Source organism: Mesoplodon densirostris, chromosome 15 (genome assembly GCF_025265405.1).
Source record: "Mesoplodon densirostris isolate mMesDen1 chromosome 15, mMesDen1 primary haplotype, whole genome shotgun sequence".
Taxonomy (NCBI): domain Eukaryota; kingdom Metazoa; phylum Chordata; class Mammalia; order Artiodactyla; family Ziphiidae; genus Mesoplodon; species Mesoplodon densirostris.
The window spans coordinates 63,091,372-63,115,663 of record NC_082675.1 but is presented as its reverse complement, the minus strand read 5'-3'; the positions used below and the strand labels follow the sequence as shown (position 1 = coordinate 63,115,663).

Here is a 24,292-nt window from a genome sequence, read left to right as displayed (position 1 = left end):
GGCTCCATCCCTAGTCGAGAGCTAGGATCCCACGTGCCCCAAGGCCAAAAAACTGAGACATAGAACAGAGGCAATATTGTAACAAATTCAATAAAGACTTTAAAAATGGTCTACATCAGAAAAGAAAATCTTAAAAAAAAGAAAAAGGTAAATACATACGTGGTTTGGTTAGATATTGTTGAACTCTCTCTCCTAAAGTTTGAACCAATTTTCATTCTCACCAGCAGTATATGAGAGTGGCTATTTCCCACAGCCTTGTCAACACAATGTGTTGTTACACTTGTTAATTTTGTCATTCTGATGGGTGAGAACTGGGATTTCAGTTGTTTTCATTTGCACTTCTCTTTTTTATGGGTGAGCTTGTATATTTTTCTATATATTTAAGGAACGCATACACCTAAAGTAAATCATCTGTTCATATTTCTTGCCCATTTTTGGAATCTTTTCCATCAGTTTTAAAGAATTATTTATATATTAGGGATATTAGTACTTTAGCTGTTATTCTACTGCATTTTATATTCTCTAACTTTTTCAATTATCTTTATGTTGTTAATTGTTATTCTTTTTTTATAGTATCATGCTGCATATAGTTCAACTTACTTTTTTTCTTTTTAATTCTTGAATTTTATTTTATTTTTTTATACAGCAGGTTCTTATTAGTCATCAATTTTATACACATGAGTGTATCCATGTCAATCCCAATCACCCAATTCATCACACCACCATCCCCACACCCCCGTGGCTTTCACCCCTTGGTGTCCATATGTTTGTTCTCTACATCAGTGTCTCAACTTGTGCCCTGCAAACTGGTTCATCTGTAACATTTTTCTAGGTTCCACAAATGTGCATTAGTATACGATATTTGTTTTTCTCCTTCTGACATACTTCACTCTGTATGACAGTCTCTAGATCCATCCACGTCTCAACAAATGACCCAATTTCATTCTTTTTTGTGGCTGAGTAATATTCCATTCTATATATGTACCACAACTTCTTTATCCATTCATCTGTCGATGGGCATTTAAGTTGATTCCATGACCTGGCTATTGTAAATAGTGCTGCAATGAACATTGGGGTGCATGTGTCTTTTTGAATTATGGTTTTCTCTGGGTATATGCCCAGTAGTGGGATTGCTGGATCATATGGTAATTCTATTTTTAGTTTTTTTAGGAAACCTCCATACTGTTCTCCATAGTGGCTGTATCACTTTACATTCCCATCAACAGTGCAAGAGTGTTCCCTTTTCTCCACACCCTCTCCAGCATTTGTTGTTTGTAGATTTTCTGATGATACCCATTCTAACTGGTGTGAGGTGATACCTCATTGTAGTTTTGATTTGCATTTCTCTAGTAATTAGTGATGTTGAGCAGCTTTTCATGTGCTTCTTGGCCATCTGTATGTCTTCTTTGGAGAAATGTCTATTTAGGTCTTCAGCCCATTTTTGCATTGGGTTGTTTGTTTCTTTAATATTGAGCTGCATGAGCTGTTTATATATTTTGGAGATTAATCTGTTGTCCGTTGATTCGTTTGCAACTATTTTCTCCCATTCTGAGGGTTGTCTTTTTGTCTTGTTCATGGTTTCCTTTGCTGTGCAAAAGCTTTGAAGTTTCATTAGGTCCCATTTGTTTATTTTTGTTTGTATTTCCATTACTCTAGGAGGTGGATCAAAAAAGATCTTGCTGTGATCTATGTCAAAGAGTGTTCTTCCTATGTTTTCCTCTAAGAGTTTTATAGTGTCCAGTCTTACATTTAGGTCTCGGATCCATCTTGAGTTTATTTTTGTGTATGGTGTTAGGGAGTGTTCTCATTTCATTCTTTTCCATGTAGCTGTCCAGTTTTCCCAGCACCACTTATTGAAGAGACTGTCTTTTCTCCATTGTATATCCTTGCCTCCTTTGTCATAGATTAGTTGACCATAGGTGCGTGGGTATATCTCTGGGCTTTCTATCTTGTTCCATTGATCTATGTTGATGTTTTTGTGCCAGTCCATATTGTCTTGATTACTGTAGCTTTGTAGTATAGTCTGAAGTCAGGGAGTCTGATTCTTCCAGCTCCGTTTTTTCCCCCCAAGCCTGCTTTGGCTATTCAGGGTCTTCTGTGCCTCCATACAAATTTTAAGATTTTTTGTTCTAGTTCCATAAAAAATGCCATTGGTAATTTGATAGGGATTGCATTGAATCTGTAGATTGCTTTGGGTAGTATAGTCATTTTCACAATATTGATTCTTCCAATCCAAGAACATGGTATATCTCTCCACCTGTTGGTATCTTTAATTTCTTTCATCAGTGTCTTAGAGTTTTCTGCATACAGGTCTTTTGTCTCCCTAGGTAGGTTTATTCCTAGGTATTTTATTCTTTTTGTTGCAATGGTAAATGGGAATGTTTCCTTAATTTCTCGTTCAGATTTTTCATCATTAGTGTATAGGAATGCAAGAAATTTCTGTGCATTAATTTTCTATCCTGCAACTTTATCAAATTCATTGATTAGCTCTAGTAGTTTTCTGGTGGCATTTTTAGGATTTTCTATGTATAGTATCATGTCATCTGCAAACAGTGACAGTTTTACTTCTTCTTTTCCAATTTGTATTCCTTTATTTCTTTTTCTTCTCTGATTGCCGTGGCTAGGACTTCCAAAACTATGTTGACTACTAGTGGTGAGAGTGGACATCCTTGTCTTGTTCCTGATCTTAGAGAAAATGCTTTCAGTTTTTCACCATTGAGAATGATGTTTGCTGTGGGTTTGTCATATATGGCCTTTATTATGTTGAAGTAGGTTCCCTCTATGCCACTTTCTGTAGAACTTTTATCATAAATGGGTGTTGAATTTTGTCAGAAGCCTTTTCTGCATCTATTGAGATGATCATATGGATTTTATTCTTCAATTTGTTAATATGGTGTATCACATTGATTGATTTGCACATATTGAAGAATCCTTGCATCCCTGGGATAAATCCCACTTGATCATGGTGTATGATCCTTTTAATGTGTTGTTGGATTCTGTTTGCTAGTATTTTGTTGAGGATTTTTGCATCTATATTCATCAGTGATATTGGTCTGTAATTTTCTTTTTTTGTAGTATCTTTGTCTGGTTTTGGTATCAGGGTGATGGTGGCCTCATAGAATGAGTTTGGGAGTGTTCCATCCTTTGCAATTTTTGGAAGAGTTTGAGAAGGATGGGTGTTAGCTCTTCTCTAAATGTTTGATAGAATTCACCTGTGAAGCCATGTGGTCATGGACTTTTGTTTGTTGGAAGGTTTTTAATCACAGTTTCAATTTCATTATCTGTGATTGGTCTGTTCATATTTTCTATTTCTTCCTGGTTCAGTCTTGGAAGTTTATACCTTTCTTAAGAATTTGTCCATTTCTTCTAGGCTTTCCAATATATTGGTATAGAGTTGCTTGTAGTAGTCTCTTAGGTTGCTTTGTATTTCTGCAGTGTCTGTTGTACCTTCTCCTTTTTCATTTCTAATTTTATTGATTTGAGTCCTCTCCCTCTTTTTCTTGATGAGTCTGGCTAATGGTTTATCAATTTTGTTTATCTTCTCAAAGAACCAGCTTTTAGTTTTATTGATCTTTGCGATTGTTTTCTTTGTTTCTATTTCATTTATTTCTGCTCTGATCTTTATGATTTCTTTCCTTCTACTAACTTTGGGTTTTGTTTTTCTTTCTCTAGTCCCTTTAAGTGTAAGGTTAGATTGTTTATTTGAGATTTTTCTTGTTTCTTGAGGTAGGCTTGTATAGCTATAAACTTCCCTCTTAGAACTGCTTTTGATGCATCCCATATGTTTTGGATCATCGTGTTTTCATTGTCTTTTGTCTCTAGGTATTTTCTGATTTCCTCTTTGATTTCTTCAGTGATCTCTTGGTTATTTAGTAGTGTATTGTTTAGCCTCCATGTGTTTGTGTTTTTTACGTTTTTTTCTTTGTAATTCACTTCTAATCTCATTGTGTTGTGGTCAGAAAAGATGCTTGATATGATTTCAATTTTCTTAAATTTATTGAGGCATGATTTGTGACCCAAGATGTGATGTATCCTGGAGACTGTTCCGTGTGCACTTGAGAAGAAAGTGTAATCTGCTGTTTTTGGATGGAATGTCCTATAAATATCAATTAATCTATCTGGTCTATTGTGTCATTTAAAGCTTCTGTTTCCTTATATATTTTCATTTTGGTTCATCTGTCCATTGGTGTAAGTGAGATGTTAAAATCCCCCACTACTGTTGTGTTACTGTCGATTTCCTCTTGTATATCTGTTAGCAGTTGCCTTATGTGTTGAGGTGCTCCTATTTTTTGGGTGCATATATATTTATAATTGTTATATCTTCTTGCATTGATCCCTTGATCATCATGTACTGTCCTTCCTTGTCTCTTGTAACATTCTATATTTTAACCTCTGTTTTATCTGATATGAGTATTGCTACTCCAGCTTTCTTTTGATTTCCATTTGCATGGAATATCTTTTTCCATCCCCTCACTTTCAGTCTGTATGTGTCCCTAGGTGTGAAGTGGGTCTCTTGTAGACAGCATATATATGGGTCTTGTTTCTGTATCCATTCAGCAAGCCTGTGTCTTTTGGTTGGAGCATTTAATCCATTCACGTTTAAGGTAATTATCGATATGTATGTTCCTATGACCATTTTCAAAATTGTTTTGGGTTTGTTTTGTAGGTCCTTTTCTTCTCCTGTGTTTCCCACTTAGAGAAGTTCCTTTAGCATTTGTTGTAGAGCTGGTTTGGTCGTACTGAATTCTGTTAGCTTTTGCTTGTCTGTAAAGCTTTTGATTTCTCTATCGAATCTGAATGAGATCCTTGCTGGGTAGAGTAATCTTGGTTGTAGGTTCTTCCCTTTCATCACTTTAAGTATATCATGCCACTCCCTTCTGGCTTGTAGAGTTTCTGCTGAGAAATCAGCTGTTAACCTCATGGGAGTTCCCTTGTATGTTATTTGTCATTTTTCCCTTTCTGCTTTCAATAATTTTTCTTTGTCTTTCATTTTTGCAAATTTGATTAATATGTGTCTCGGCGTGTTTCTCCTTTGGTTTATCCTGTATGGGACTCGCTGCACTTCCTGGACTTGGGTGGCCATTTTCTTTCCCACATTAGGGAAGTGTTCGACTATAATCTCTTCTAATATTTTCTCTGGTCCTTCTCTCTCTCTTCTCCTTCTGAGACCCCTATAATGCGAATGTTGTTGCGTTTAATGTTGTCCCAGTGGTCTCTTAGGCTGTCTTCATTTCTTTTCATTCTTTTTTCTTTATTCTGTTCCGTGGCAGTGAATTCCACCATTCTGTCTTCCAGGTCACTTATCCGTTCTTCTGTCTCAGTTATTCTGCTATCAATTCCTTCTAGTGTAGTTTTCATTTCAGTTATTGTATTGTTCATCTGTTTGTTTGTTCTTTCATTCTTCTAGGTCTTTGTTAAACATTTCTTGCATCTTCCCGATCTTTGCCTCCATTCTTTTTCCGAGGTCCTGGATCATCTTCACTATCATTATTCTGAATTCTTTTTCTGGGAGGTTGCCTATCTCCACTTCATTTAGTTGTTTTTCTGGGGTTTTATCTTTTTCCTTCATCTGGTACATAGCTCTCTGCCTTTTCATCTTGTCTATCTTTCTGTGAATGTGGTTTTAGTTCCACAGGCTTCAGGATTGTAGTTCTTCTTGCTTCTGCTGTCTGCCCTCTGGTGGATGAGGCTCTCTAAGAGGTGTGTCTTTTTGTTTTTTGTTTTTTGTTGTTTTGCGGTACGCTGGCCTCTCACTGTTGTAGTCTCTCCCGTTGCGGAGCAAGGCTCCGGATGTGCAGGCTCAGAGGCCATGGATCACGGGCCCAGCCACTCCGCGGCATGTGGGATCTTCCCAGACCGGGGCACAAACCCATGTCCCCTGCATCAGCAGGTGGACTCTCAACCACTGTGCCACCAGGGAAGCCCAAGAGGTGTGTCTTAATTGTTATTTTTGCTATTAAAAGTTTTTATTTTTAGGTTATCAAATTTTTTTCTTTTTCTTTTTTTTTGGGGGGGCCATGCTGCAGAATCTTTGTTCCTCATCCAGAGATCAAACCCATTCCCCCTGCTGTGGCAGTGTGGAGTCCTAACCACTGGACTGCCAGGGAATAACCTAGGTGATCAAATTTATGAAACTTTTATTGCAGTTGGATTTTAAGTTATGATTAGAAAACCTTTTTGAATGTTTACTTCTAGTACTTGTATGGTTTAATGTTTTTCCATTAAGATCTTTGATCTATTTTGAATTTCTTGTATATAGTATGCGGTTTGCATCTATTTTTATCATTTTCTAAGTGGCTAACAGTTGTCCAGAGCCACTTATGAAAAATTCCATTTTTGCCCCAGTGATGTGAGAAGCTACCTTTAGCATATATTAAATTTCCCTGTGTACTTGGGTCTATTTCTGGACTTTATATTCCATTCCACTGGTCTGTTTGACTATTTATTCACCAGTACCACACTGTGTTAATTATGCAGCATTTATAATATGTTTAAATGTCTGGTAGGGCTGGCTTCCCTCATAACTTTTGTCAGTTTTTTCCTTGCTATTTTTGTATTTTTATGTTTTCCGTATGAACTTTGTTTACTACATAAAAAATTACTTGTTGGTATTTTTATTTGGATAATATTATATTGTGTTTCTTCGGCCGCACTGTGTGGCTCAAGGGTTCTTAGTTACTGGACCAGGGCCCCTGCAGTGAAAGCACCGAGTGCTAACCACTGGACCACCAGGAAATTCCCCAGCATTGCATTTTAAAATTAACTAAGAACGGACATTTTAATGACAGAATCTTTCTATTTGTATTATATTATCTGCAAGTAAAGATGGTTTTATTTCTTTTCCTACTCTTATGCTTCTAATTGATTTATCTTCCCAAATTGTATTGGTTACTACCTCCAGTATAACGTAGTGGAGATATGGGCATGAATATATATTCAATATATTCATCTTAAGAGAGTACCATCAATTCCTATTTTCTCGACTTTCTTTTAAAATCAGAAATGGGTGTTGAATACTGTCAAAATCTTTTTTGGCCTTCATTACTTTCCTGAGACTGCTGTAACAAATCACCACAAACCTGTTGGCTTAAAACAACAGAAATGTATTCTCTTACAGTCCTGGAGTTCAGAAGTCCCAAATCAGTTTCATTGAGATGGAATCAAAGTATCAGCAGGGACACACTCCCTCTGGAAGTTCTAGGAGAGAATCAATTCCTCATCTTTTCCAGCTTCTGGTGGCTGTTGGAGTTTCTTGGCTTGTGGTCACATCACTCAATCTTGCCTCCATGGTCACATGCTTTTTCCTATTCTGTGTCAAATCTCCCTCTGCTCCTCTCTTAGAAGAACATTTGTGATTGCATTTAGGGCCCACCCAGCTAATCCAGGATAATCTCCCTATTTCAATATCCTTAACTTAATCATATCTGCAAAGACTCTTTTTCCATAAAAGATAAAATTCATGGAGTCCAGGGATTAAGACCTAGGTATCTTTGGGGTCCATTATTCAGCCTACATCTATGGAGAAAGTCATGATTTTCTCTTTTTTTTTAATTTTATTTTTTATTGAAGTATAGATGTTGTATAATGCCATACAATTTGCAGATGCAGAACATAGTGATCCAGAATTCCCAAAGGTTATGCTGCATCTATAGCCATTGCAAAATATTGGCTATATTCCCCGGACTGCACAACACATCCCTGCAACCCGTTCTATACCTAGTAATTTGTACCTCCCAACCCCTATCTCCGTATTGCCCATCTCCTGTTCCCTCTCCACACTGGTAACCACTGGTTTGTTCTCTGTATCTGTGAGTCTGCTTTTTTGTTATATTAACTAGTTTGTTGTATTTTTTAGATTCCATATATAAGTGTATAAGTGGTATCTTACAGTATTAGTCTTTCTCTGACTTATTTCACTTAGCATAATGCCCTCCAAGTCCATCCACATTGCTGCACATAGAAAATTTTCATTCTTTTTTATGGCTGAGTAATATTTTGCTTTGTGTGTGTGTGTGTGTGTGTGTGTTTATCACATCATCTTTATCCATTCATCTGTTGATGGACACTTAGGTTGCTTCCATATCTTAGCAATTGTAACTAACGCTGCTAGAAACAGTGGGGTGCGTGTATCTTTTCGACTTAGTGTTTTTGGGGTTTTTTCATATATATACCCAGGAGCGGAATTGCTGGGTCAATTTTTGGTTTCTCTTTTCTTTGCGGTACGTGGGCCTCTCACTGCTGTGGCCTCTCCTGTTGTGGAGCACAGGCCCCGGACGTGCAGGCTCAGTGGCCATGGCCCATGGGCCCAGCAGCTCCGCGGCATGTGGTATCCTCCCAGACCGGGGCACGAACCCGCGTCCCCTGCATCGGCAGGCGGACTCTCAACCACTGCGCCACCAGGGAAGCCCAATTTTTGGTTTCTTGAGAAATCTCCATACTCTTTTCCACAGTAGCTGCACCAATTTGTGTTCCCACCAACAGTGTACAAGTGTTCCCTTTTCTCCACATCCTTGCCAACGTCTGTTATTTGTGTTCTTTTTGATGATGGTCATTCTGACAGGTGTGAGGTGATATCTCATTGTGGTTTTGATTTGCATTTCCCTGATGATTAGCAATGTTGAGCATCTTTTCATGTAGGCCATCTGTATTTCCTCTTTGGAAAAATGTCTATTCAGTTCTTCTGCCCATTTTTTAATCGGTTTTTTTTTTTTGTTTGATGTTGAGTTGTATGAACTGTTTATATATGTTGGATATTGACCCCTTATTGGTCATATCATTTACAAATATTTTCTCCCACTCAGTAGGTTGTCTTTTGGTTTTGTTGATGGTTTCCTTTGCCATGCAAAAGCTTTTAAGTTAGGTCACATTTGTTTATTTTTATTTTTATTTATTCATTTTTCATGATATCAAATTTAATGCCAAATATATATATAAGATAATAAAAGAACAAAAGAAGCATTGTGATGTTCTGTAAAGTAGGACTAACAAATATACAGCATGTGAACGGTATAATAGGGCACGCTTTAAGATGACAGACAAGATGACAAATTCCTGAGGAAGAATTGTGTAGGCATTTGCTGTCTTCTTGTATTTCTTTTTTTTTTCTTATTTTCTTTCTTTTTTAACTCTTTATTGGAGTATGATTGCTTTCCAATGGTGTGTTAGTTTCTGCTTTATAACAAAGTGAATCAGCTATACATATACATATATCCCCATATCTCTTCCCTCTTGTGTCTCCCTCCCTCCCACCCTCCTCTAGGAGTTTTATAGTTTCTGGTCTTACATTTAGGTCTTCAGTCCATCTTAAGTTTATTTTTGTATCTGGTATTAGAGAATGTTCTCATTTTATTCTTTTACATGTAGCTCTCCAGATGATTTTTCTTTCTGATTTATTAAAATGATTTATTAGGTTAATAAATTTCCTCATATTCAACCAAATTTTCATTCTTGGAATAAGTCCCACTCAGTCATGGTATAGTCTCTTCTTAATGTGGTAATGGATTTTTTTGCTAATATTTTATTTAGTACTTTTTGATTAATATTCATAAATGATATTAGTAAGTTTCTTTTTTTTATACTCTGTCAAGTTCAAGTATTGTTTTATACTTGCTTTATAAAGTGAATTAATACATTGTCTTTCATTCCCGATCAAATTATGGACCTTAGGAATATGTTTTTTCCCTGAAGATTCGGTAGAGTTCCATTCTCCTGTGAAAACATCCAGTTCTGTTGCTTTTTTCTGCTCCTTGATTACTTTCTCTGTTTCTTCTAAGGAAATTGGCCTGTCTCAGCTTTCTATCTCAAATGCTGTCAATTTTGGTAAACTGTATTTTCAGAATAGGCTAATCTGTTAGTTTTTTCTTCTAAGTTTGGAGTCATACTTAGAAAAAAATCTCTTACCTCAATATTTAAAAAATATATACATTCTATATTTTCTTTATACATGTTTGTGATTTCCATGTTTAGATCTTTAATTCATCAGATATTTATTTTAGAGTGCTGTGTTAGAAAGGGCTCTATATTTAGTTTTTGGCAAAATGAATAGTCATTGTTACAATAATATTTATTGAACAAGGCATCATTTTCTTTCTGGTTGTAAATGCTTCCTTTATCATATATTAAATCCCCATACATACATAAGGCCATTCTGGACTGTTGTTTGTATTTTATTTACCTGATTATCAGTTCTAAATGTCATAATATAGTACTTTGAAAATTTTTGGTTATTTATACTGATTTTTGTATGGTAGGGTAAGTCTTCACTTATTCATCTTTTCAACATTTTAGGGTCTATTTTCATTCACTTATTCTTTTTAGGTTGTTTTTTTTTCCCCCAGAAAATTCTTCTTTGCTTTATTTATTTATTTTTTAAACATATTTATTGGAGTATAATTGCTTTACAATGTTGTGTTAGTTTCTGCTATATAACAAAGTGAATCAGCTATATGTATACGTATATCCACATATCTCCTCCTGCTTGCGTCTCCCTCCCACCCTCCCTATCCCACCCCTCTAGGTGGTCACAAAACACCAAGCTGATCTCCCTGTACTATGTGGCTGCTTCCCACTACTATCTATTTTACATTTGGTAGTGTATATATGTCCATGCCACTCTCTCACTTCGTCCCAGCTTACCCTTCCCCCTCCCTGTGTCCTCAGGTCCATTCTCTACATCTGCGTCTTTATACCTGTCCTGCCCCTAGGTTCTTCAGAACCTTTTTTTTTTTTTAATTTTAGATTCCATATATATGTGTTAGCATATGGTATTTGTTTTTCTCTTTCTGACTTACTTCACTCTGTATGACAGACTCTAGGTCCATCCACCTCACTACAAATAACTCAATTTCATTTCTTTTTATGGCTGAGTAATATTCCATTGTATATATGTGCCACATCTTCTTTATCCATTCATCTGTTGATGGACACTTAGGTTGCTTTCATGTCCTGGCTATTGTAAATAGAGCTGCAATGAACATTGTGGTACTTGACTCTTTTTGAATTATGGTTTTCTCAGGGTATATGCCCAGTAGTGGGATTGCTGGGTCATATTAGGTTGGTTTTAGAATGAACTTAAATTTAAAAAGAAATTCCATTAAGATTTTGACTGAAATTATTGTTATATTTAGAAATTTATTTATTTATTTTGGACTGCATTGGGTCTTCATTGCTGTGTGTGGGCTTTCTCTAGTTGCAGTGAGTGGGGGCTACTCTTTGTTGTGGTGTACAGTCTTCTCACTGTGGTGGCTTCTCCTGTTGCAGAGCACAGGCTCTAGGCGCATGGGCTTCAGTAGTCGTGGCACACGGGCTCAGTAGTTGTGGCGCACGGGCTTAGTTGCTCCGTGACACGTGGGATCTTCCTGGACCAGGGCTCGAACCTGTGTCCTCTGCATTGGCAGGCGGATTCTTAACCACTGCACCACCAGGGACGTCCCTTGACTGAAATTATTTTAACTTGATAGGTTTATGTGGGGAGAATTGAATCTTTCCAATATTGGACTTTCCCATCTTGGACTAGGATATATTTCTAACTGTTTTGAGATCTTTGTGTTTTTTTAGTAATGTTTTATAGTTTTCCTTCAAAAAGGCTTATTCCTAGGTATTTTATAGGTTTTATTGGCATTATGAATAGGATTTTGTATTTTAAACTACATTTTAAGTGGTTATTAGTGATATATAAGAAAACTGTTGATTTTTAAAAAAATATTTAATTCAGTTCCTAACTTTTCACTTGACAATCTCTGGTTTTCAAAGTAGATAATTATATAATCTAAAAATAATGACAATTTCTGATATTTTTGCCTCTGTCTGGAGTAAGAAAGTGGGAAAGGTGTTACCCTGGATGTGGAGGGCATTTACAGGACTTGAGAATTGTGCAGAACCTTTTTTTCCTTCAATTTTTAGTGTGCAAGCTTTGATGGTGCTTAGGGACAGCACCCCATTGCTGTTCTGGTCTTTATGCCCTTGTGAGGAGCCTGCTGCAGGGTGGAGTCCTCACCAGCTGTGGCTCTGGTACAAAAGTCAGAGTTAGCTGCTCTGGGGCAGGGCACTGGCTGGGTTTCCGGTGTCCTACAGACACCCTCCCAGTATTTCCATGGCTGCTCCAGTTTCAGCCTCTGCTGATTTGAGCTTGTGATTTTCTAGGGCTTTGCTGGGAATGTTTGTGGTCTTTCTTCTGTTTTGTGTAGTTTGGAATACTGGCTTCTGACCCCTGCCCATCTAGTCCTATCTGTTTTTTATATTACAGAAATTCCTACAAATGTGCACCTTCCTCATTGGGCCCTTTCCTATTTTCTGCTGTTGCTGTGGATCATTTTTTATTTTAGTGGGGCCTGGGAACAGATGAGAGAGAAACAAGACTTCAATTTGCCATCTTTAAGGGATGGACATAGGGAGAAAGACTTCAGATTATAAAAGCAATGTAAGGATATTATAGAAAATGTAAAAAATATGGAAACATGCTAAGAAGAGAATTGCTTTCAACATTTGGGTGCACATCCTTCTAGTCATTTATTTTCCTTATACGGAGCTTTTGCATTGCACACTTTATCAGGTTTATCTTTCACTTAAAGTATTTTCAGTTGAGTAGAGTTGCCTTTGTAATTGACCTGCTGACTTGACAGGAGGGACACTTAGACATGTGAAAATGTCAAGTGTGGATCCAGTCTAGAAGGAGCTGGGGCTGTGGGCTCGTAGAACAAGGCTGGCATGGGAACTGGGGTGGGGTCTTATTCTTGCCTTCACAATCCATTATTATTGCTTAAGAGAAGGCTTAAGGGCATAACCATTGTAGTGACTTTGACTAGGTTTTTCCTGCCTGAAAATGGCAGTTTCCATATCCTTTGCTGAGGTATCCCTGAGACCTTTCCAGCTGCTTCCTCAGATGACGACATACTTACTTTTGAATAGTTAACAGCTACATTTATTTCACTGTTGTCTGCTTTCAGTGAAAAAAAAATTGTATTGTTCAAACATATATGCTTTTTTGTTTATGTGGCCTGGTCTTGAGAAATCTTGATGTGTCTGCCTTAATTCCTTTAGTTTGTGAAGCACTTGATAAACTCAAAGCACATTATCTCATTTGGTCCTTCCAATATCCCTATTTTATAGTCTAGTAAGGAGGGATTGAGCTACTTAGCTCCAAGTCACATAGCTTGTGTGGTAGAACCAGGGCTCAAACCCAAGTGTGGCGTTAAAGGCTGCGTATGTCCCATTTAGAACCGTAGGGAAGTAGGCTAACTGGCAAAAAGTTAGATTTGGTTCTTATCCTCAAACAAGAGAAGCTGTGTGGTCGAGTGGTTTCAGAGTACAGAGCCACAGTTTCTTGTCCTGTAAAATGAAGATAATAATTATACTTATGTCATAGGATTGTTATAAGAATTAAGCAAAATGTCCCATGCAAAATACTTGGTATGCTATTTGGAACACAGCAAACATTCACTGTATATTAGCCCGAATTATTAATATTAATTAACAATAATCAATCCATATTTACAGATAAGGTGAGTTCGATCCATTTGGTTTTACCTCTTCCAGTAAAAGAGATAGGAAACAAAGATCAATGTTGAGAACAGAGGGAGGTAAAATGAAGTCCTTGGTCTTTATCCCAAGTCTTCTGTTGCCATATAGCTTTTTTTTTTTTTTTTGGCGGTATGCAGGCCTCCCACTGTTGTGGCCTCTCCCGTTGCGGAGCACAGGCTCTGGACGCGCAGGCTCAGTGGCCATGGCTCACGGGCCTAGCCGCTCCGCGGCATGTGGGATCTTCCCAGACCGGGCCACGAACCCGTGTCCCCTGCATCAGCAGGCAGGCTCTCAACCACTGCACCACCAGGGAAGCCCCTGCCATATAGCTTTTAATAAATAATGGAGATTTGAATAACATTCTTGGTTGAGAGTTCAGATCTTTCATTGTGGTTGGAGGAAGTGATAAGGAGAACTTCTTTTCCTTGTGTCTTATTTTCTCCAGCTGTAAACGTGGAAATAGCTCCTTTCTCACTGTGTTTATATGGAGCATACTGTGGTCTTTTAATGCAAAGTACAGTACATTAACATATCCCATGGCCAGTCTTCAAACAAACTCAACCTTTGTGTGTCATGCAGTCAGTGCCTTCTCCCCATTCTAAGGGGGCTCTCTGGGCTTCCAAAGGGCACCAATGCCAATTTGCATTTTTTACTCAAAATTGGAGGTTATAAAATCAAATGCAAACCATGGAGAGTCTTCCCTGGCCTCTTCTCCCCTGCATTTACTAACAGTCATTCTTTCCTGCTCCATTCTGCTGTGTTCTCTAGTTTCACGTGCAAGTTTCCTGCTTTCCTCAAAGCAGGAGCCATGATTGTTCTATCGTCTTTTGTAATTTCTATGGCAGCAGTTCTTAAACGGCATTACAGTCCTTGGAAGAGTGTAAGAAGTGGAGACTCCCCCACCCAGGGTTCCGAATCAGCAGGTCTCGGGTGAGACCTGGGGGACTGCCTGTTTACCAAGCTGCTTGGGTGATTCTGGCACAGGTGGTCCTTGGAGCCCACATCTAGAGAAACTGAAACCGTGTAGCAGATGCCATGATAGGATGGACGTGAGGTGCAGCACAGAACTGGATGTGGGGATGCTCTGGTGGTAGCACCATAATTCTGATGGTGGCTTTGGCGGCTGCAGGTATCTTTTGCTTCCCCTCTGCCTTCCCCTTCTGCCTAGTGGCCACATGGTAGAAAAGGTCTCTGGAAACAAGTTCTCAGAGGCCCCTGCAACATGAGCCTCAGGGCTGGGCAGGTAGGAGGAGTACATGTGCCTGAATTGAGGGAGACCAGACCTGAGTGTTAGGGGTGGGTTGGGGGAGCTGGCGGCAGTGGAGTTATGCTCCACCAGGCAGCCCACGGAGATTGCCTTCTCTGAACCCACAACGTCACCTGGTCTGGACTGGCCGCTGGCATCACAGCAAGACTGTTTTTATTATTCTTTGGATGTGCTCATTGCTCATGTGCTCATTGCTGGACCTGGCAAAATTTTTGTCTTAAAGAAATTTAAGTGGCTTTATTTATTTTTTAAATTAATTAATTTATTTGGCTGCATTGGGTCTTAGTTGCGGCACCCAGGATCTTCGTTGCAGCGTGCAGGCTTCTCTCTAGCTGAGGCATGCGGTGCGGGCTCCAGAGCGCGTGGGCTCAGTAGTTGTGGTGCGCGGGCTCAGTAGTTGAGGCACATGGGCTTAGTTGCCCCGCGGCATGTGGGATCTTAGTTCCCTGACCAGGGATTGAACCTGTGTCCCCTGCATTGGAAGGTGGATTCTTAACCACTGGACCACCAGGGAAGTCCCTTAAGTGGCTTTATGGTTAAAACTAATCCACTGATTAAAACTTGAATGCTATTTACCTCTTTATAATTTGAGCATTATTAAACCTTACGTTCTGGGTCTTTGGGAGGTTGCTGGGTGGGTGGATCTGCCCTTCCTTCTTTTTCATCTCCCTGCCTCACCCGGGACTCTAAGACCAGATCCATTTTCAAGGCTTATCTTCCTCTCTTCCTTCTAGTGACTGCCTCCCTCCCATTATTCTTCCAACTCCTAATCAATTTTTTTTGGCTTTTAATTTTTTGAGGTGTAATTTACATAAGATGAAGCACACAGATCGAGTTTTGAAAACTGCATATTCCTGTACAACTCACAGCTCTATGGAAAGATCTTGATTGGATGTGTTTCCATCATTCCAGGAAGTTCCCTCATGGCTCTTCCCAGTCCACCCTCAATTTCTCCCCTGACTCAGGCAGTCACTATTCTTACTTCTTTTACCATAGAAGTAAGTCCTAGAACTGCTTTCCTGTCCTAGAACTTCATATAAACGGGATCATGCAGTAAATACTTTTTGCATCTAGCATCTTTCATTAGCATAATGTTTTTGAGATTCATCCATGTTGTTTCAGTGTCAGTAGTTCTTTCCTTTTTATTGCTGTGTAGTATTCCATTGTATGAATATACCACACACTGTTTATCATCCATCGATTGTTAGGCATTGGGTTGTTTCCAGTTTGGGGCTATTGTGAATAAAAGTCCTATGAACCTTCTTGCAGAGGTCTTTTTGTGGACATATGTTTTTCTTTCACTTGGGTAAATGCTTTGGAGTAGAACTTTGGGTCATATGATATGTACATGTTTAGCTTTTTGAGAAATTCCCATTTTTTCAAAATGATTGTACCATTTTCACACTCCCAGAATGAGAGTTCTGATAGTTCAACATCCTTGCCTACATTCAATGTTGACTTTTTAATTTCAGCTGTTCTAGTGGGCATGAAGTAGATATCACTGTGACTTTAATTTGAATTTCCCTGTCATGTTAAGCAACTTTTCATGAGATTTTTGGCCAAAGGAATGTCTTTTATGAAGTGTTTATGAAGTTCAAGTATTATGCCCAGTTTTTATTGGGTTGCTTATATTTTTTATTAATTTGAAGTTATTTATATGTTCTGGTTACAAGTCCTTTTTTTTTTTTTGCGGTACGCGGGCCTCTCACTGTCGCAGCTTCTCCCATTGCGGAGCATAGGCTCTGGATGCGCAGGCTCAGCGGCCATGGCTCACGGGCCCAGCCGCTCCGCGGCACGTGGGATCTTCCCGGACCGGGGCACAAACCCGCGTCCCCTGCATCGTCAGGCAGACTCTCAACCACTACGCCACCAGGAAAGCCCACAAGTCCTTTGACAGACATATGTATTGTGAATATCTTCTCCCAGCATGTGGCTTGCCATTTGATTTTCTTAATAATCTCCTTTGATGAGCAGAGGTTTCTAATTTTGATGAAGTCCAGTTTTTCAGTTTTTTCTTTAGCAGTTCGTATTTTTTGTATCCTCTCTAGGAAATCGTTTCCTGCCTCAAGGCCTCAAAGGTATTTGCCTATACTAATTAACCAAAACTTTATATTTTGGTTTTGCACCTGAGTCTGTGACCCATCGCACATTAATTGTGTGTGCATTGTGTGCAGTGGGAGCAGTGGGGGCAGTGAGCAGAGACTCTTCTCTCCCCAGCTTTATGCAGTTGTCTCAGGACCACATGTGGAAAAGACTGTCATTTCTCCCACTGAATGGCTTTGACACCTTTTGGAAAGTCAATTGACATGAGTCTATTCCTAGGTTGTATTCTGTTCCATTGATCTACTTGTCTGTCCTCAGATCAGTACTGTACTGTTTGGATTACTATAACTTCCCTGCAAGTTTTGAAGTCAGGTGGTATGAATTCTCCAGCTCTTTCTTCTTTTAAAAAAACTTTTTATTCTAGGTCCTTTAATTCCATATAAATTTTAGGCTAACTGGCAAATTTCTACAGAAAAGACTTTTGGGATTTTCATGGGATTGTGTTGAATCTGTAGATCAATTTGGAGAAAATTGATGTTTTAACAATATTTACTCTTTCAATCCACAAACATGGTCTACTTTTCTTTTCTTTTTTTTTTTTTTTGCGGTATGCGGGCCTCTCACTGTTGCGGCCTCTCCCGTTGCGGAGCACAGGCTCTGGACGCGCAGGCTCAGCGGCCATAGCTCACAGGCTCAGCCGCTCCGCGGCATGTGGGATCTTCCCAGACCGGGGCACGAACCCGTGTCCCCTGCATCAGCAGGCGGACTCCCAACCACTGCACCACCAGGGAAGCCCCCTACCTTTATTTTCATTTCTTTCAGCAAAACCTTGTAATTTTCAGTGAAGAAATCTTGTATTGTGTAACCTTTTAAGCATTTATTCCTGAATATTTTATATTCTTAATGCCATTTAAATGATGTTTAATTATTTTTTGCTACTGGTATATAGAAATGTAATTGATTTCTGTGTATTGACTTTGTGCCCTGCAATGCTGTTAAATTTATTAGTTCTAGTCATTTTGGGGGGTAAATTTCTGTGAACACAATCATGTTGTTTGAAAATAAAGGCAGTTTTACTATTTCCTTTCCAACAAGTGTGTTCTTTATCTTTTTCTTGCTTTATTTCCTCCTTTTCACCATTAAGTTTTTAACTCTAGGTTTCTGTAGATGTCCTTTGTCAGATTGAGGACATTGATAATTTGTGTTTTTTCTTTCTGTCTCTCTTGTTTTTTGGTCAACCCAGCTATAGGTTTTCTGATTTTATTAAGCTTTTCAAGGGACTACCTTTTGGTTTCATTAATCTTCTTTATTGTTTGTCCATTTATCTTTTTAAAAAATTAATTTATTTTTATTTATTTGGCTGCGCTGGGTCTTGGTTGTGGCACATGGGATCTTTGTTGCAGCATGTGGAATCTTTAGTTGTGGCATGCAGAATCTTTAGTTGTGGCATGCGAACTCTTAGTTGCGGCATGTGGGATCTAGTTCCCTGACCAGGGATCGAACCCGGGCCCCCTGCATTGGGAGCATGAAGCCTTAGCCACTGGACCACCAGGGAAGTCCCTGTTTGGCCATTTCTATTGTATTTCATTGTGTTCTACTATTTTTATTTCCTTTCTTCTAGTTACTGCAAATTTAAATTTGTTCTTATTTTCGTAGTTCCATAAAATGAAAGCTTAGATCATTAATTTTAAAAACTTTGTTTCTTTTCTAATATTAGCATTTGGAGCTACAAATTTCCCTATAGGAAGATTTTCCCTAGAGGAAAATTCCCTGTAGAAAAAGCACTGTTTTTCTGCATCTCATAAATTTTGATGTGTTTTCTTCACTGTCAATTGGTTTGAAATGTCTTCTGAATTCTCGGGTGAATCCCAGTCACTTTAAAAGACTCAATTTAAATGTTATGTCTTCTCTTTTCTGATGACTCTAGCCTATTTTCCTCTTTTCCACCTCATTCATTATATATTTTCTCTGTATAGTTTTATACTCTGTTTTAGTCTCTCATTTTTTTTATGCATACACATTTGTTTTATGTGTGTGTCTTTTACTGACTCCCAGAATGAACGATAGTCTCTTTGATTACAAGAACTCCATCGTATGCTGACTCTGTAAACTTTTTAGTACCTTGTCTGTAGTTGGCATACAATTAACAGACATTTCTTAAGCACCATTAATGTAGGAGCTATTGTGGATGATAAAGGTTGGGTATAATCCAGATAAGCTTTAACTAATTTTTAACAGATATTAACTAATGACACAAAATAATATATAATAAAAGCCAAATGAGAGGAGACGTCATTAAACACTCCAGGTACTCTGAAGAGGAAGAGGAGACTGTAGGACAAACTATTTGAGGAGGATTTCAGAGAGGACTTGGGATTTGAAGTGGCCCTGAAACAGAGGTGGGATTTAAGTGAAGATGGAGGAAATGCCATTCCCACTGTGGGAAAACCATGTGCAATGGTCCTGAGGTATAAATGTACACTGCCCATTTGGAGGATGGGGAGAGACCAGCATGGGAAAACTAGGGGACAGAAGTCAGGGCTACTGTGGAGCAGGATATGGAGTTATGGGTTTGGCATACTCATTTTTTTTTTTTGCGGTACGCGGGCCACTCACTGTTGTGGCCTCTCCCATTGCGGAGCACAGGCTCCGGACGCACAGACTCAGCAGCCATGGCTCACGGGCCCAGCTGCTTCGCGGCATGTGGGATCTTCCCGGACCAGGGCACGAACCCGTGTCCCTTGCATCGGCAGGCGGATTCTCAACCCCTGCACCACCAGGGAAGCCCTGGCATACTCATTCTTGATGGCAAATCTGCTGTGCCATCTTGGTGCTCGTGCAGTTTTCTTTCCTCCTTGGCCCTCTTATTCTGCATCTGCCAGTCAGAGCTTCTCAGCAGTGCTTTCTGAGTAGCATGGGAAGGAGTTTCCAGGCCAAATCCCCTGCCTCTTTGCACTGGGACTTAGGCACTCTTTGTTTTCTTTTTGGAGATTTTCTTTCTTGGTTGCCTCTGGAGTCCAGTCACTCCTCTGAAGCAGCAGTTGTGGTTTTTTAAGGCTGGTGGCCAGGAGGCCTGGTGATTTGGTTTGTTTCCAGGAAATCTTGTTCTAGCTCCACCCTCCCTGCCCAGTTCAAAGGGTGTCCACACCCTTAATTAAGAAAAAGGAAACCACGTTTTCCAAATGAATATCATAAAACAGAGAACCTAAGTGTACTTCTCTGGGAAGACCAAAGCACTTCTGTCTACAAACCAATATTGACATTGACCCTTTGTACCCATTCATTCCCTCATTCACTCAGGAGACTTTGTTTTCATCGTTCTCTTCTAATGCATCTGGCTGGGAACACAATAGACATTTTCATCCCACAGAATTTTACTGTAGACCTTTGGTTTGCATAATCTTAAGCTAAATTTTTTGCGTGTGTGTGTATGTGTGCAGGACTGGTCTGAGACTTGGAAGAAGCTGCAGGCACTTGCAGTAGCATTGGGCCAACAAGGCTACTCACAAGGTGGGTAGCAAACAGCAAATTCAGAAGCTGGGCAGTCTGAGAGCCCAGAAGAGGGAGCATTAAGGCTACTCAGGGAAGGCTTCCAGAAACCTTGGGGGTGGAGGGGCTGAATTTGGATTCAGGAGGGGATAATGTAAGCGTCATCTTAGAGTTGCCACTGAGCGCTGAATTTCAGGGGGCAGTTAGAAGCCTACCCCACTGAGACAGAAGAGCGTGTGTGGAGGGGGTGGGTGGAGAAATGAAGCTTTGGTGGAGGCTCTTTCTTTAGGCTTCCCAAGGCCGAAATCTATGCTCAAACAGTAGCCAGAACCCATAGAATTAAATGTATTTCTAACTAAGATTTATTTGTATGCCCATGTGTAAAATTTATTATACTTATAATAATCCACTTTTTAAAATGCAGTGTGAGTTATGGCCAGTTAGGTTTCTGAGGTTGAAATCAGCCTCAGGCCTTGGTCCTGCTGGGTCTCTCGGGGACCCCTGTCTGCTCAGCCAGGCCATGAGGAGTGGCAGCAAATGGAATAGAGAAATTCTGCTTCTCTAGTGTCCAGGGCTGGGCAGAGACGTATCTTCAGGGGGTCCCACCCCCACCCAATGGCAGAGAAGAACCTTCCTCAGCAGATGGAGGGTAGGGAGGCTAGGCTGGGGCTGGGTCAGTTCAAAGCTCCCCAGGGCACACCCAGTGGCAGCCTAACCAACCTCCCTAAGGGACTGGAGTCTGGATCAGACCACCTATTATATGCACTTGGGGGGTAGAAACCAGGAAACCAGCCGCATTAGGGGACACTTCAGGAGTATTCTTTAAAGCTCCTGATTTGTTGGTTTGGGGAGCTGAGGGGACTTTGATTTTTAAAATATACTGCATCTGGGACTACTGCTTTGGGAGACTCAGGCAGCTTCCTCCAACTCCAGAGCACGTAGTAGAATAAAATAAGAATAAATGGCTAGCTTAAAATTAAAAAAAATTCCTTTCCCCCAAAGTGGGGCCAGCCCATCAGGGCCTGCTGGCTGCTGGGCTCAGCTTCCTGCTACAGTGGGAAGCCGGCCTCCCTCTCCCAGTGCTGGGGACTGGCCCAACAGTGCCCTCGACCCTCACACCAGGCTTCTTGGCTTTGGGAAGAGATGTCAGGGTCAAGCTCTGTGACAGGTGTGAGGACACAGTGAACACTGTGTATCCCTGGTTAAAATGGACCTGTGATGTAACTGAGTTTCCCCCCATGGGATAGAGGGTCACTCAGCAGAAGGCTAGAAGGAGGCTCAGTTCCTGCTCCCTGCCTGGCCTGATCAGGGCATGTGGGGACGCAGGGAGGGGCCTCAAGCCCAGCCAGCTCCCTCGTCCATGTGCCTCTCAGTCCTCTGTCACTTCCTTCCTGTTTCGTGGCCCTATAGTTTCATAATTTTAAAAACTCTTCCACAGCTACATGCACGCTGAACTTCTTCTATTTTGTCCTTTTTGGTCACATGTGCCTTGGAGTTAAGTGTTTCAGCAACTCCCCATGGCCAGCTTCCCCGTGTCCTGCCCTGTCCACGCTTCAGGCCTCGGGGCTGCCGTCACCGCACTCCCCGTCTCACACAGTGTTGTTTTTCTCACCAGAGTCCAGACATCCTCAGCAGCATTGGCTATGAGACCATCATCCAGCATCTGAACAATGGTCGCAAGAACTGCAAAGAGTTTGAAGACTTTTTAAAAGAAAGGTACATGTTGTTTCTCTCTGAAGACAGAGGGTGGACAAAACACTCCCACACAGACAAGGACAGTTTAGTGGTTTTGTTTGTTTTTAATGGTCCACAAAACCCTCTGCTGTAAAGTTATGGAACAATCCCCAAGAAGTAAATGATATCTTTGTCCTAAAGCTCTTAGGAAGCCGTTCAAGAGATAAGATTTATGAATGAAACAGCAAAAAAAATATAATAAAATACTAAGTTTTGTGATACGTATGATACTGAAAGACCTCACGGGAGAGGGGAGCTTGGGACGACTGGCAAAAACGGAGGGCCAGCCTCATGGAGGAGGAGATCTTGAAGTGTCCCTTAACTCGAGGAAGAGATGGCTTTGGTCAGTGGAGCAACACCCAGGTGTCTATGGAAGGGCGGCAAGCAGGGCCTGTGCAGTGACAGCGAGGCAGAGCCTGGCTCAGAGACCACTGAGCTGCAGTGGTGGGAAAGATGCAGGGGCCAGTCGGGGTGCTCCGCAGGGTGGTGGGCATGGTGGTCTGGGGCGATCTGGCATGCTTTAGAGGATTCCCTCCCCTCCCCTTCTCTTCCCTTCCTTTCCTTTTTTTTTTTTTTTCTTTTTTTTTTTTTCTTTGCGGTACGTGGGACTCTCACTGTTGTGGCCTCTCCCGTTGCGGAGCACAGGCTCCGGACGCGCAGGCTCAGCGGCCATGGCTCACGGGCCCAGCCGCTCCGCGGCATGTGGGATCCTCCCGGACCGGGACACGAACACGTGTCCCCTGCATCGGCAGGCGGACTCTCAACCACTGTGCCACCAGGGAAGCCCAAAATGCATCCTTTTTTACAACTAGAGTCAGTTTCAGGTGTGTTTCACTTTACATTATCAGGAGCGGGCAAAAAATTTAGAAATAGAATCCAAGAGTAGAGGCCCAAGAAAACACAGGATTCTTGCTCAAGCTGTGGTAGTGAGGGGAAGGTAATGTATAAGGTCAGAAGGGCATAAAAGAGAATTCACGTGCATGGTTTCAGAGCAAGTAGATAGGGTTGCCCACAGTACCAGGAGCAAGATGAACCCAAATGATGCAACAGCCATGCAAATTACCTCAGCCAAAGAAAAGGAGGGAGAGAGGGAGGAAGGAAGATATGAAGTCAAAAAGAGAAAAAGAACCAGGGCCCCAAACTCAAGAACAGATAGACAAAGCCACTTCAAGATCTGGGTAACTGATCCCAAGTAGAAAATTTACCAAAAGGGAATAATAAAAGTATTCAGAGAGAGAATCCAGGAAAAATTTCATGGAATGTAGAAGAACTAAATAGATCTGAAGGGTACATATAAACCAGGAAACATTGATACACAGTAATCAATATTGATTATGATTATTTAAGAATCAACATTAACATTCATCCTGGTTAAGTTATTTAATTAAAGAAAGAATACTTCAAGTATCTAGGAAAAATGAACCAAGTTTTTGAAATAGGAATGAGCAGCAGGGAATCCGGATGGCCTTGGGTTTCTCTTCAATGACAGAAGCCAATGGAACAAGTTCAGCAGAGTTCTGAGGGAAAGTTTAAGAACATTCATTACACCAGCGGGGTTGTCATTCAGATATAAAGGCCACACCATCATCAAAAAGTCTACAAATAATAAATGTTGGAGAGGGTGTGGAGAAAAGGGAACCCTCCTACACTGTTGGTAAGGATGTAAATTGGTGCAGCCACTGTGGAGAACAGTATGGGGGTTCCTCAAAAAACTAAAAATTGAGTTACCATATGATCCAGCAGTCCCATTCTGGAGCATATATCTGGAAGAGACGAAAACTCTAATTTGAAAAGATACATGCACCCCAGGGTTCATTGCAGCACTATTTACAAGAGCCAAGGCATGGAAGCAACCTAAATGTCCATCAACAGATGAATGGATAAAGAACCTGTGGTACATATATACAATGGAACACTACTCAGTCGTAGAAAAGAATGAAATAATGCCATTTGCGGCAACATGGATCAACCTAGAGATTATCATACTAAGTGAAGTAAGACAGAGAAAGACAAATATCCTATGATAACACTTGCAGGTGGAATCTAGAAAAGATAAAAATAAACTTATTTACAAAATAGAAACAGACTCACAGACATAGAAAGCAAACTTATGGTTACCAAAGGAGCAAGGTGGGGGGAGGATAAATTAGGTGTGTGAGGTTAACAGATACACACTACTATATATAAAATAGGTAAACAACAAGTACCTACTGTATAGCACTGGGAACTATATTCAATATC

The 24,292-nt window shown here is 40.3% G+C and overlaps 1 protein-coding gene across 1 annotated transcript in view; it reads left to right on the top strand.

Moving 5' to 3' along the window:
- The window catches only part of PSTPIP2 (proline-serine-threonine phosphatase interacting protein 2), an 82,260-nt gene that overhangs the window by 29,433 nt on the left and 28,535 nt on the right, over positions 1 to 24,292 (top strand). The window contains exon 2 of the mRNA XM_060118632.1: positions 21,933 to 22,033. Within this exon, the coding sequence (XP_059974615.1) occupies positions 21,933 to 22,033 (101 nt within the window). The remainder of the gene's footprint in view (positions 1 to 21,932; positions 22,034 to 24,292) is intronic.